This window comes from Leopardus geoffroyi, chromosome B3 (assembly GCF_018350155.1).
Source record: "Leopardus geoffroyi isolate Oge1 chromosome B3, O.geoffroyi_Oge1_pat1.0, whole genome shotgun sequence".
In the NCBI taxonomy this organism is placed as follows: Eukaryota; Metazoa; Chordata; class Mammalia; order Carnivora; family Felidae; genus Leopardus; species Leopardus geoffroyi.
This window is the reverse complement of record NC_059337.1, coordinates 40220769-40233210: the sequence shown is the minus strand read 5'-3', so window position 1 is coordinate 40233210 and position 12442 is coordinate 40220769. Positions and strand designations below refer to the sequence as shown.

The window sequence follows — 12442 nt, the reverse complement described above, 5'->3', positions numbered from 1 at the left end:
GAATGAAATCAAGGCTGAAAAGGAGACTGAACCAGCCCAGAGCCAGGGGCAGAGGTTCAGGCTAAATTAGAACCTGCTCCCGACCCCAGTCCGGTCCACTCTATTTGCTTTATCTCTGCTGTCTCTCCCTCCAGCGCCCAAGAAACTTAGCTACCCACCAACCCAATGGGGTGAGCTAGATGTTAACCCTGTCCTTGCTTCTTCCCAGCTGAATGACCTTGAACAAGTCATGTAAATTCTCTCAGCCTCATTTTAAACATCTTACAGATATTATCCCAATTGGTAGATGTTCTTATTGGTCACACTGTGAGGAAACAAGGCCGAGTTGGGGTACTTGCACAGGAGCATACAGTCGCTTTAGTACAGGTTAAAAGGGGGTATCTTCGTAAGCAGCTTTCACAGTGCCCCGCATGCATTAGGTGCTCCATATGTGGTCACTATTGTTTCTATTTCCCACACGGAAGTGAGTGACCCTGCAGGACTCCCAGATGCCCTCCGGCCCGCGGCCACCACATCACATGAGCCATACTATCTTTAGCCAGGGAGATATTTATATCCCCCGGGAAGTTTTTTTCCGCTCTGGGGGAGCCCCAGAGTCGGTGGCCGCTGAATCCAGGCCCCCGCGGCGGCCCCCCGCCGGACCGGCTCGCCATGCCGCGGGCCCCAGAGGCCCCCCCGGTGCAAGTGTGGGTGGGCGGCCAGCTCTTCCAGGCCGAGCGGGCCCTGCTGGTGGAGCACTGCGGCTTCTTCCGTGGCCTTTTCCGCTCCGGCATGCGGGAGACGCGCGCGGCCGAGGTGCGCCTGGGCGCGCTGAGCGCTGGCGGCTTCCACACCATGCTGCAGGTGCTGCGCGGCGAGCGGCCGGCGCTGGCGGCCGCCGACGAGCTGCTGCAGGCCGTGGAGTGCGCCGCCTTCCTGCAGGCGCCAGCGCTAGCGCGCTTTCTGGAGCACAGCCTCACGTCGGACAACTGCGCGCTGCTGTGCGACGCGGCCGCCGTCTTCGGCCTGCACGACGTATTCCACAGCGCCGCGCTCTTCATCCGCGACGGCGCGCACGACCTGGCAGCCGAACTGGCGCTGCCCGAGGCGCGCGCCTACGTGGCGGCGCTGCGGCCCAGCAGCTACGTGGCCGTGAGCACGCACACGCCGGCGCCCGGCTTCCTGGAGGACGCGTCGCGCACGCTGTGCTACCTAGACGAGAAGGAAGACGCGTGGCGCACGTTGGCCGCGCTGCCCCTGGAGGCCAGCACGCTGCTGGCGGGTGTGGCCACGCTGGGCAACAAGCTGTATATCGTGGGTGGCGTGAGGGGCGCCAGCAAGGAGGTGGTGGAACTGGGCTTCTGCTATGACCCGGCCAGCGGCACGTGGCGCGAATTCCCCAGCCCGCACCAGCCGCGCTACGACACGGCGCTGGCTGGCTTCGATGGCCGACTCTACGCCATAGGCGGCGAGTTCCAGAGGATGCCCATGAGCTCTGTGGAGCGCTACGACCCCGCTGCGGGTTGCTGGAGCTTCGTAGCCGACCTGCCGCAGCCGGCTGCCGGCGTGCCCTGCGCCCAGGCGTGTGGCCGCCTCTTCGTGTGTCTATGGAGGCCGGCTGACACCACGGCCATAGTGGAGTACTCTGTGCGGGCTGACACGTGGCTGCCGGTGGCCGAGCTGCGGCGCCCGCAGAGCTACGGCCACTGCATGGTGGCCCACCGCGACAGCCTCTATGTGGTGCGCAATGGACCTTCCGACGACTTCCTACACTGCGCCATCGACTGCTTCAACTTGGCCACGGGCCAGTGGACAGCGCTGCCTGGCCAGTTTGTCAACAGCAAGGGAGCTCTCTTCACAGCGGTGGTGCGCGGCGATACAGTCTATACGGTCAACCGCATGTTTACGCTGCTCTATGCCATCGAGGGTGGCACCTGGAGGTTGCTCAGGGAGAAGGCCGGTTTCCCAAGACCCGGCTCCTTGCAGACCTTTCTTCTTAGGCTGCCTCCAGGCACCCCGGGGCCTGTGGCCTCAACGACACCAGAACTGTGACCCTGGGCTGGTCTTAGGAGGGGATATCCCGGAGTCTTCGCTGAGCCATGGCAGAGTCTATAAAGCCGGCCTTTGGAGCTGTGTGCAACTTCTGTCTCCCTGGTTGAGACATCCAGGTCTTGGGCATTCTGGTGATATGAACATGTCCAAGAAATTCAAAGAGTAAGGGCGACGCCAGGGTCTGAGCCCTCAAATTACTTGGGCTCTGCTGAGAGATGGTGGGTCACAATGCCAGCGAGGGGGTAGGATTTCAGTAATTCAGGCTTGTATGTGAATGGGCCAGTAATTGAGAATGGCTAGGAGTGAGTTAGGTGATGTTAATCGAACTGCCAGTCAGTAGGCAAAAATTAGGCACCTACTGTGTGCCCAGCACAGTGTTAGGCTTAATGTAGCTATAGTTGCCAGAGGGGTCCACAAATCCCTAGAGTCTAATCCAAGACAACAAAACGTTTACACACACTCGTCTTGATCCACGGTGGCTAAAGGCAACAGGCAAAACAAAAACCCTCACAATGGAAGAAAACAAAGTATTGAAGAAATCCGGGCAAAGGGAAAATAAGGAGAGGAAAGATAGGTAACTGCAGGAAGGAGGATCGTATACAAAGTGTATGGAGAAGACAGGCAGGATAATTAGCTGCTGCAGGGGAGGCTCAGAAGATGCAGACAGAGCTCAGAAGAGGAGATGGGGGAAAGCTGGGGCAGGTGGCAAGAGGCTCTGAGAGCCCAGCCTTTAAGGTGGAACAACTGTAGATGGAGGCATTTGGGGAGGAGGCAAGGCTGGGATGGCTTGCAGAGACAATAACTGAGTTAAACCTGGAGTGAGATGTGGAGCGGGGGTAGGGTTCCCCACACCCCCTTACAGGATGTGGACTGGCAGGGGACAGCTCATTTGCAAGCCCCTTGCCCACTTAACTTATTTACCATCACCCTTCGGGCAGTGGATTATTAACTTCCATGACTGTAGGTTACTCAAGGTAGGAGCCCAGTCCTGGCCGGGTCTCACTGTCACATCTCCCTCAGTTGTATCCCTCCTCCACCTTCTGCAGGTTCATTCTCCTCTAGCCTCTGCTCCTGCCATTCTCTGGGCCTGGAATGCCTTTCCTCTCCACCCCTCACCCTTCTTTTGGCTCTGTACCCACCTCCTCTGTGCAGGGTTGGCTGTTCCTGACCTTGGCTACCTGCATTGCTCATTGGACCCCTGACTGACATCATTCTATGTGTGAAGCCATGCACGTGTGCAGATGGCAAGCGCAGAGATCCTATTGTGCTGTCAACTGACCTGAGCACTACACCTGAGCATTCCTACCTACAGAATCAAATAATGGGGTCCTGAAAGAACCTCAGGCTGTAGAGGCTGTACTCCTTAGGAACCTGGTGTTGGATGAGGACTCTTGTGCCTTCTTTAGAATATTCCTACCCTGATTTCTGGTCAGATGTCCTCCAGCTTCTCCATGCCCTTGGGCAGACTTCTCTGGGTGTCCCGAATGGTCTCCATCCTCTCAGACCTGAGACCCATAGGAGATCCTAACCTCATCACAAGCCTAGAATGCAGCGTCAGCATGGAGCCTAGCATTAGGGTTGCTCTAGCTGCCTTTTTCCCTGACCTATGTCCCAGGCCCTGGAGAATGCTGCCCTCAGAAGCCCAGGACCTGCTTGCCCTGGAATAGCCTAATCTGATGAATCACAACAATAAATCCTGATTTTTGCATCCTGTGAATAACGCGCAAAGTACTTTCACATCCGTCTTCCCTCTCCAGTCCTACCTCATTGTGGGAGTTGGATACCTTCTCTCACTTTTTGATTGTCAAAGTATAATTTTTATCACATGTCAAAGGTGTATTTAACCCATTAACAAGAGAACCAAAAGAGTGGTTCAGAGGACCACTTGAGATTTGTGTCTTTAGTTGGAAAAGACATATTGAAGTACCTTTGCTACAATAAGGTGAAGCTGGTTAGTGTCTTCCAGGGCAATAGAACTGTAACTTTGGTGGTTCTGTACTGGACTTCACATACACGCATATACCTATTTATACATGCAGCTACTAGTTAGCACGTAGCTTTGCAAAGTCAGGACTCTAATCGATAGTAAATTGTAAAACAGAGGTATTTAGTTTTTCCCGGGAGAATTAAATAATGCTTAACTGTTCAACTCTGCCCCACAATGACATTGAAAAGATATATAGTCCTTTTGCCTATTTCTCTCTTTTTTTTTTTTTTTGAATGTTTATTTTTGAGAAAGAGCATGAGCAGGGGTGAGGAGAGACAGAGGGAGAGAAAATTGCAAGCAGGCTCCACCCTGTCAGCACAGAGCCCAATGCAGGCTCAAACCCACAAACCATGAGACCATGACCTGAATTGAAATCAAGAGTAGGATGCTTAACTGGCTGAGCCATCCAGGTGCCCCTACCTATTCCTAAATTATGGATAATTTCTCTTAACAGTTTAGAGCACTCTCCTTACTCCTCCCGACCAGTGCTGAGCACCCTGAAATTTGTCATCTTGAGATCCATCAGCTCACCTGTCCTCTCAAACCACAGAGCCTTGTGTTTGTCAGCTTTTGCAGCTTGCTGTGTGAACCTGTCCACAGGGTGGGGTGGTATTCCTGGGGTGGTGGTATTCCTTGGTTCAGAGCAGCCCTTTCTGAGATGTCTTGTGCCTGATAATGGCAGTGTTCACAGTGAGCTTTCCTACAGTTGGTTTATTTAAGCTCTGTAAGAATTTTAAGTGGTACACAGCTTGGCAAAACCCCTACTCTTGAAGATTAAAAAAAAAATCCAAACACTCAAAGGTCACGTGATTAGAAGAGGCACAACTAGGAAGTAGCAGAGCCCAGCTTTGAACCCAAGGCCACATGTTTGTTGTCTGTAGCTGCTTCCCTCCTTCATGGACATTCTGAGATGGACAAAGTGTTTCTGCCAGTCTCCTTAGCACTCTTCTCCCTGTTACCCTTCTCTCTGCACCACCTCTTATTGGGATTTACCTACTCCTCTAAATGCCCTTTCCCTCTGCCTGTCATAGGAAAATTAACTTTCCTGGGTTATCTTGCCTTAGGATCTAGCTGGTATTCTAAGAGCCTGCTTCCTGAGGGTGCTAATGACTTGTTAAGGCTCTGAGGGCTGTTTGCACTTTCACAGATTGTCCCTCCCTTTCACAAGGTGTGGAGAGGTTTTCATAATGCAGCCCCCCTTCTCTGACCTTATAGGTCAGGCTCTGTCATTCCTCCCACCACCCACTGCAAGGGTGCTCACCATGTCTGTGTGCAGGTGAGCAAACCACCTGAAAGCTCAAATGAGTCACCCAAAGTCACACAGCCAGTCAAGTGGAAGAGCAAGGACTTGGGATTCTCAGCCTCTTATACCCTGGCACCTAGACTTGACCACATGTGAAGGTGTTTGGGAGGCCAAACCAGGGACAGGTGGGCAAATATACATAGACACCTAGGGGTTACTAAACCCAGATGGCAGGGTTTAAAAAAATCTCTCTGTCCCAGCTTGGAAACCCACTCTTGAGAAGTCTGTCCTCCCAGAGAGATCTGCACGCGCGCGCGCGCACACACACACACACACACACACACACACACACACACACACACACAGAGTTTAATGCAGTAAGGAGCATTTTCCTGAGCCTCCATGACAGCCCTGCAGCCCAATTCTTTGGATCTCTCTCCAATCCGCCACACACTTTCTCCTTGACCCAGACTCTGGAAGCCTTGCACCCCAAGCTTTCCTTTCCCTGGAAACTATCCTGTTTTGGTTATATAGCCTGCCTCACAGAGGCAGAAGGAGAAGCCGGAACTTCCCACCCTCCACCCAGGGCCTGCTTCCCTTCAGTCTGCTCATGTGTCAGCCTGAGCCATACTAATGAAATGCCAGCCAGACCTTGTTATTTCTCCATTCAGTCCCTTGGGTGGTTCTTCATTTCACTCGAGTGAAAGCCCAAGTCCTTTCAGAATCCCCTGCCCCATTTCCTCCCTCACTTCATCTCTTACCACTCTACCCCAGGCCACATTGCTTCAAACACACCGAGCACATTCCAACCTCAGGGCCTTTGCAGAGGTACCTCTGTCAGTCATACCTCCCCCACTTAGCCCCTGAATGACTGCTTACCTCCTACAGGCCTTTGCTCAGATATCACTTTCATTCTGAGGACTTTCCTGAGCCTCCCCTGCCCCCCCGCCATAAAATCTACTTCCCCCTTCTCTGCTGTTCTACTCCCTTCTCCTATTTTCCTCCATAGCATCTAGCATCATCTACCATGCTAAACTTACTTCTTTAGTGTCTGTTTCCTCCTACTAAAACTTGAGCTCCACAAAGGCAGAGATTTTCACTGCTCTATCACCAGGACCCAGAACAGTGACTAGAACATAGTAGGGGCTTAATTATTTAATGAATGAATGGTGCTCAATGAATGTCAAAAGAATGAATGAATGAACTGATCAATCAGAGGAAAAATTCATAGAGGCTGTCAGATTTCAGAGGAGAGGAGTCTCATTTCTGGCAGGGTCAGGGCAGGTGACCAGGGGAGGCTTTCATGGGGAGGTGATGCGCTGTGGGGTTCATTGTACTTCCAGGGGAGAATGGGATCTGAGAACAACAGCAGCTCTGCCTTCACTTCTCTGCCTTCAGTAGAGGGGAGGAGACTGGAGTTGGAAGTGCTAATCATCCTGTGAGGAATCGCTCCTCTCAGCAGTGGAATACTGGAATACGCACAGGGCTGTCCATTTATTTTCCTTTGGCCCCAAGCAGCTGGGTCTCATTTTCACCCTAATTGCTTTGCTTCAGGTTGCTGTCATTTGCTAGGAATAGGGGCAAGCTAACTGTGCTGATGGGAGAAACAGATGTCAGCTCAGAGTCCTCCTCTGAGCACCTGATCGTGGGCACAGAACATAGGACCCCCATGGAGCGGTCTTTAAGGACTCATCCACATGGTGTCCTCTGCAACCCACATGATTCGGCCCCAGCTGGAGTGGGAAGCATGGAAAGGTGGAACCCCTCTCTCTGGTTTCTCAGCAACTAACACAAGGTAAAGGGAGCCTTCTGTGGGGCTGCAGGGTCTTGGGCCACGGTATAAACATCTCATGCAAGGGTATTCTGTCTCTTTTTACAGGGAGGAAAGGGAAGTCAGGGTTGGGGGGAAGTAACCAGCCCGGAGACATACAGCAACGCAGGGGACCACCCTGAGCTAAAACCCACATCTCCAGAATCCTCTTCCCATCACACCATGCTGCATCTCTGTGCTGCCTGCAGGACACCTGTGGGAGGTCCCCCCAAATGACCGATCAGGCCTGCCCTCCCTGATTCCAAACCTCCATCCTTATTTTTCTAGCTAAGTCTCGCCCTTCTGGCGTCCCATTCTTTCAGCCCTCCGCTTTCATTCAGTGGACAGAGACAAAGGAATTGAACTCTAATGTGGCATCTGGGCACCTGTGCCCTTCAAATCTCTCACACACACACTAATTTTGATAATCCTGAGCGTGGCCCAGTGTGCTTTGCTTTTCAGTAACATTTTCATTCTAACAGGGGCTTTCTGTAGATGTGCCTAACCCCCCCACCCCCAGTCCTGATTAGCAGAGGGAAGTGCAGGTGCTCAGAAAGGGAGCTTGCTAGTGGGGTGGGGGTGGAAAGAAGGGACTGAGGATCTTGCAGGCTCAGCAGAGGGCCAGCTGTGTCTGCCAGGCAGCCAGCTCATCTTGGAGTCAACCCCGGCTCTGACAGTAACTGCCCTGTGACCACAGCTAAATACCTTCATGTTGCTAAAATGAATGTGTCTCAGCTCCAAACAGGGAGGACAGTTCCTGCCCCGGAGGGTTGGTAAGAGTGATGTGAGAACCTACAGGCCACCATGTGTTATGCTCACCTTCCACATCCCTTTCTCTACCCCCTCACTTTATCAGGACTCTCTTCATGAGGCAGGCAGGCTTTGGACGAGCCAAGTACTGTCCTGTAGTCTGTGCATTTATCACTCAGTGAGGAGACAGGATGGCATGATCAGTAAGCATCAGCTTTGGCATCAGGGGACCTGGGTTCATACTCCAGCTCCATCACTTGCCAGCTGTGTCACCTGGGCAAACTTGGTTTCTTTATGAAATGTTTGTGATTATAAGACTTAACCGTATACAGAGTCGTTGTGCAGATAACTTATGTGAGGCACCACTAGCCTTCCCATTAGGGAGGTAGGTTGGAATCTGAGTGTAAACAGCCTTGAATGCCAGGCTAACTTGGTCCTTATTCTGTAGGAAGTGGGGAGACACAGCAGGTGTTTGAGGTGGTAAATGTGGAAACTAGATAACATGTTTCCTGAGTTCCAATGCCAAGCCCCTCACCCTGCCCTCTGCTGCACAGATCCCATCTGCCCTTCCAGGTCCACTCTCCCTTTCTCCTGCTCCTCACCCCAGGAGGCTGCCCTTGGGGGGTAAATCACTGGGCTCCCTTGACTCCAGTTCAGAAGAGAGGCACCAGCAGAAGGTGAGGGGTGGGGAAGATGGGAAGTCAGGGGACTTTGTTCTCAGCCCCCTCCCTGCAGGGCTGCCTCACACTGATCTCCCTTCTGTGGCCTAAGTTACAGCTCCTCTCCCACTCACTCTCCAGGCCCAGGAGTGGTGAGAGCCTCTCTGTCATTAGTCTTGCCCTGTTCCTGTAGTAGCCTTCCAGCCCTTGCAAAGAGCCTCTGATGACCCAATTTGAGTGTGCCATCCTTTCCTGCTGAGATACACGCCCTGTTCCCTCTGGCCCTGGTCTCTCCAGGCATCTGTCACTGAGTGGCTAGGTTTGGGCACAGCAAAGGATACTGGAAAATGTCCATCTCAGTGCCTTGGCCTGATTACACAGTGATGGGAACCAGAAGAACATCTTACCAGAAGGGGTGGTGCCTCCGTGTCCGGAAGCTAGGGCCATTGCCTCCCGAGCCACTTGAATTTGAGGGGAAAAAAGTGACCTTTAGAGGCTCTCTGAGGAGTGGCTGGGAACGGAAACAGGACCAGATGCATGAGCTTCAGGGAGCACAGCTTCTGCTGTCCCGTCCCAAGCCAGGGACCAGGCAGTTCTGCAGCGCCGGCCTCTAGGTAGGGCCTGGTTCCCTGCAGCCCTGGCCAGACCTGACCTTTACCAGGTTTAACGAAGGGATCCTACAGGACACATAAGGGGGGCCCTGGAGACCTTCGCTGCCATCCATTTTGCTGAGTAATGTTGGCCTGGTTGCATTACCTTTCTGAGCCCTCTGTTCTATCTGTCACTGAAGATGATAGCCTATCTGTGCACATGTTTGTCGTGTGGTCAGATGAGGGCATGTATGTGCCAGGCCCATGGTGAGGGGAGCCAGAATACTCCAGCTGCTAGCTCAGACCTTCTGGATTCTAACTCTAGCACTTTCTGACCACATGACCTAGGGCAGCTGTTAACCTCTCTGAGCCTCAGGTGGCACCTGTCAGTGAGGGCTGTTGGGAGGTGAGTGAGATAGTACACAGAAGGAGCTTAGGACAGTGTGAGGCCCACAGCAAGTGCCGGTAAACCAGAAAGCCCTGTGCCCTTAGGCAAGGGCAGTGGGTTGTCCTGCCAGTAGTAGTCGCTCTGACTCCAGATGGAGAAGGTAATTAATGACTATATGGTGTGGTTGAGATTGCCAGAGTGGGGCTTTGGCCTTGAAGGTATCTGCCACCATTCCTCTTGATTAGGCATTGTCTCCAGAATATAACCCCTTGACCCTGCACTGTCTTAGGGACATAGGCCCAGGTAAGGTGGAGGGGCAGACATGTGAGTCCTCTTACCACATACTGAAAAGTATCAGCCCTATATTCTTGGTCCCAGTAACTGAAAGCCCTGAACCCCTGGGGGAACGCCCAACACTTAGCTTCAGAAGTAGTGACCTAGAAACCTGGAAAACAGCCCTGAACTGCTGCTAGGCCATCTCCTTGGTCACCTGTCTCCACCTAGCCTGGGGTTGGGATGGAGAGAGCAGAGGCCCTCATCATAGAGATAGAGGTGGTCCTTCCTCGACCTGCAGCACCTGCCCTTCTCCTCAGAGCTCAGCCTGGTCCACCACACAGAGTGTGGTCGCTGCTTCTGGCCTGTGGGACGGTGACCCATGCTTGTCTCTGCTCAGCTCTACTGCCAATCTAAAAGGGGCCACATTCTCTCCAAAAGAGCACATCCAGGGGTCATGAGTCAACTGGGCCCTCTATCCCTTCCCTGAGGTACTAGGAGGCCTTGTCCCAATTAACACCAGGCCCCTCCCAGTAGCCACCAGGCCCCACATGTGGTTCCTCCAGGCTCTGAGAGGCAGGGCACTTAAGAAATTGGGACTGGCTGCCTTTGTCCCTTGAAATCACTTCACTGATGGTGTTATCCCAGGTACCCAGAGCTTTCCTTAATACTTTCTGGTGAGTCTTTCACCTGGCAATTTGGTGAAACCTCTGTGGAAGTCAGTTACCTTTGAGTATAGGCCACCCTTCGGTGGGCTAACTTTCGTGGGTTTTCCTCCTTCCCTTCCTTCCTTCCTCTTCATTCAGCAAACACTTTGGAGCACATTCTCTAATCACCGGTTGTGGCAGGCACCAGGGTCAGAGAGACAAACCAGGTTTAGTCCCTGCGCCCAGGGCTTCACAGAGGAATGAAGGAGGCAGCCCCTTTGGCAGTTATAGGACCACAAGGTAGGCTCCCTGATGGAGAGAAGTCCCTTCAGTGAGAACCAGGGCTTGCAAGCCTCCAACCACCTTTCCCTCATCCCACTTTACAGTCTTAGACCTTTCTCTAGATTCCAGAAGTGATAGGACACACTCCCTACCCCATTTGGCTGCTGCCTTTACTCGTGTTCTCTCACTGCATCCATCAGGGTGCTGTGGCTGTCAGCAAGAGCAATCATCTTTGGCTAAGTTAAGGAGAACAGGATTCTGTTGGAAGGACTTGGGGCAGCTCCAGGCTTCCCGGGAAGGCCAGAGCACCTGTCTGGGAAAGGATAGGAGCCGAGCAATGGCAAGGGTCCACCGCAGCAGGAACTGTCTACAGCCCTCCGAGGCTGCAGCCAGAATGAGTATGCTCAAGATACCAAGGTTACAAAAAAGAGTCAGCCTGGTGATGTGTGGGTGGCACATGCCCATGCCCTGGTCAGGGGAGGACAGGGCATCTTGACTGATAACACACTAAGATGGCCCACAGCTGGGGGAGGAAATTCCTCCATGTTCACTGGTGTCACTTAAAATTGGGAGTGACCTTGGAATAGAATGGAATAGGTAGAAGGGAACGGAGTAGGTGGGTGTCCAGAAAACTGTAGTGACTGCTAAGGTCTCTCTTCCATCATCCTTGTTGGCTCCACTGTGTTGACTGTTGCTCCTTGGCGGCAGCACCAAGCCCAGACTCCTTAAGGGCCAGCCACAATGGTCCAGGCACACTGACGAGTTCACCATTCCCTTCCGGCCCCAGGTTGTCCTGCGCTTGGGTGACTGCAGACTGGAATGTCCTTCCCCTGCTTCTCTACGTGAAGAACTCCTGCCCATCCTGCCAGGCCTGGCTCAATTGTGCCCCCTTCCTAGATCTCCCAGCCAGGCACAAAGCTCCTGCAGCATGGGGTCTCACCTCTGCCTGGAGGCTGCCCTCGCTGCACCAGAATTGGTGGCTTATGGATTTTCTGTCCTCATGGTGGAGTCCCCGATGCCCCGCTCTGACGGCCATCCTCCCTCTCTTCCTTGTGCTCAGCACAGGGCCTGCTGAGGTTCATGGGATTATTTGACTGCTGAGGGTATTCAGAATCTGTGATTAAGCCATGCCCTGGGGCCAGTCTATCCTGGGTCCTGGGCCCCAGGCTTCCATCCTTCTGCCTTCACCCAACACCCAGTTAATGTCTCTGCAAAGCCTTAAAACATTCCTTTAATGACAATAAATAAATAAATAAATAAATAAATAAAATCATAGATTAAAAATCTTGAACAGTAAAACAGCCGATGACGCTGTGTGGGCAACCTCCCAGAGGACAGACAACACACACGTCTCCTGAGTGGGTGGCCTTATAAGGACAGGTTCAGGAAGAGAATGGGCAGGAGGCAGGGCCACTCGCCAGGAGAGGGAGAGAGGCAGGGACAGGGGTGAGTGCCCCACTGCTGAGTTGGGAGCAGAGCCAGCAGGGGTGCTGGCTAGGACCCAGGTCTACAGGGGGAGCTGGCAAAGTGCGACCTCCAGCGCCCTCATTGGCCCAAAGCCTGCCTGTGCTTCTGCCTCCACTGCCATCGTCACCAGCACAGGAGCTGACCTGCTCTCAGCCAGCTGCCATGCTGACCCAAGCTGGCCAACCTAGCACTGGTGACCTGCCTGCCCCAGGCCGGGCCATTTCTCATTCTTCTTCCCACCTTTTCCTAATTGTGGGTCCAGCAAGGCCTGACACCCAGCTGGTATGCAATAAAGGTTTGTTGGGTGGAAGAATT

The 12442-nt window shown here is 53.2% G+C and overlaps 1 protein-coding gene across 1 annotated transcript; it reads left to right on the top strand.

Annotated features, from left to right (window-relative positions):
• The first annotated feature begins 611 nt into the window (after nucleotides 1-611).
• Nucleotides 612-4304, top strand: KBTBD13 (kelch repeat and BTB domain containing 13). Its single transcript, XM_045449434.1, has one exon. The coding sequence runs from the start codon at nucleotides 652-654 to the stop codon at nucleotides 2029-2031; it is 1380 nt and encodes a 459-aa protein (XP_045305390.1). The 5' UTR covers nucleotides 612-651; the 3' UTR covers nucleotides 2032-4304.
• Nucleotides 4305-12442: the final 8138 nt, after the last annotated feature.

Excerpts from the sequence above, each read along its gene's own strand:
- KBTBD13 (XM_045449434.1), top strand. The coding sequence starts at position 652 with ATGCCGCGGGCCCCAGAGGCCCCCCCGGTGCAAGTGTGGGTGGGCGGC.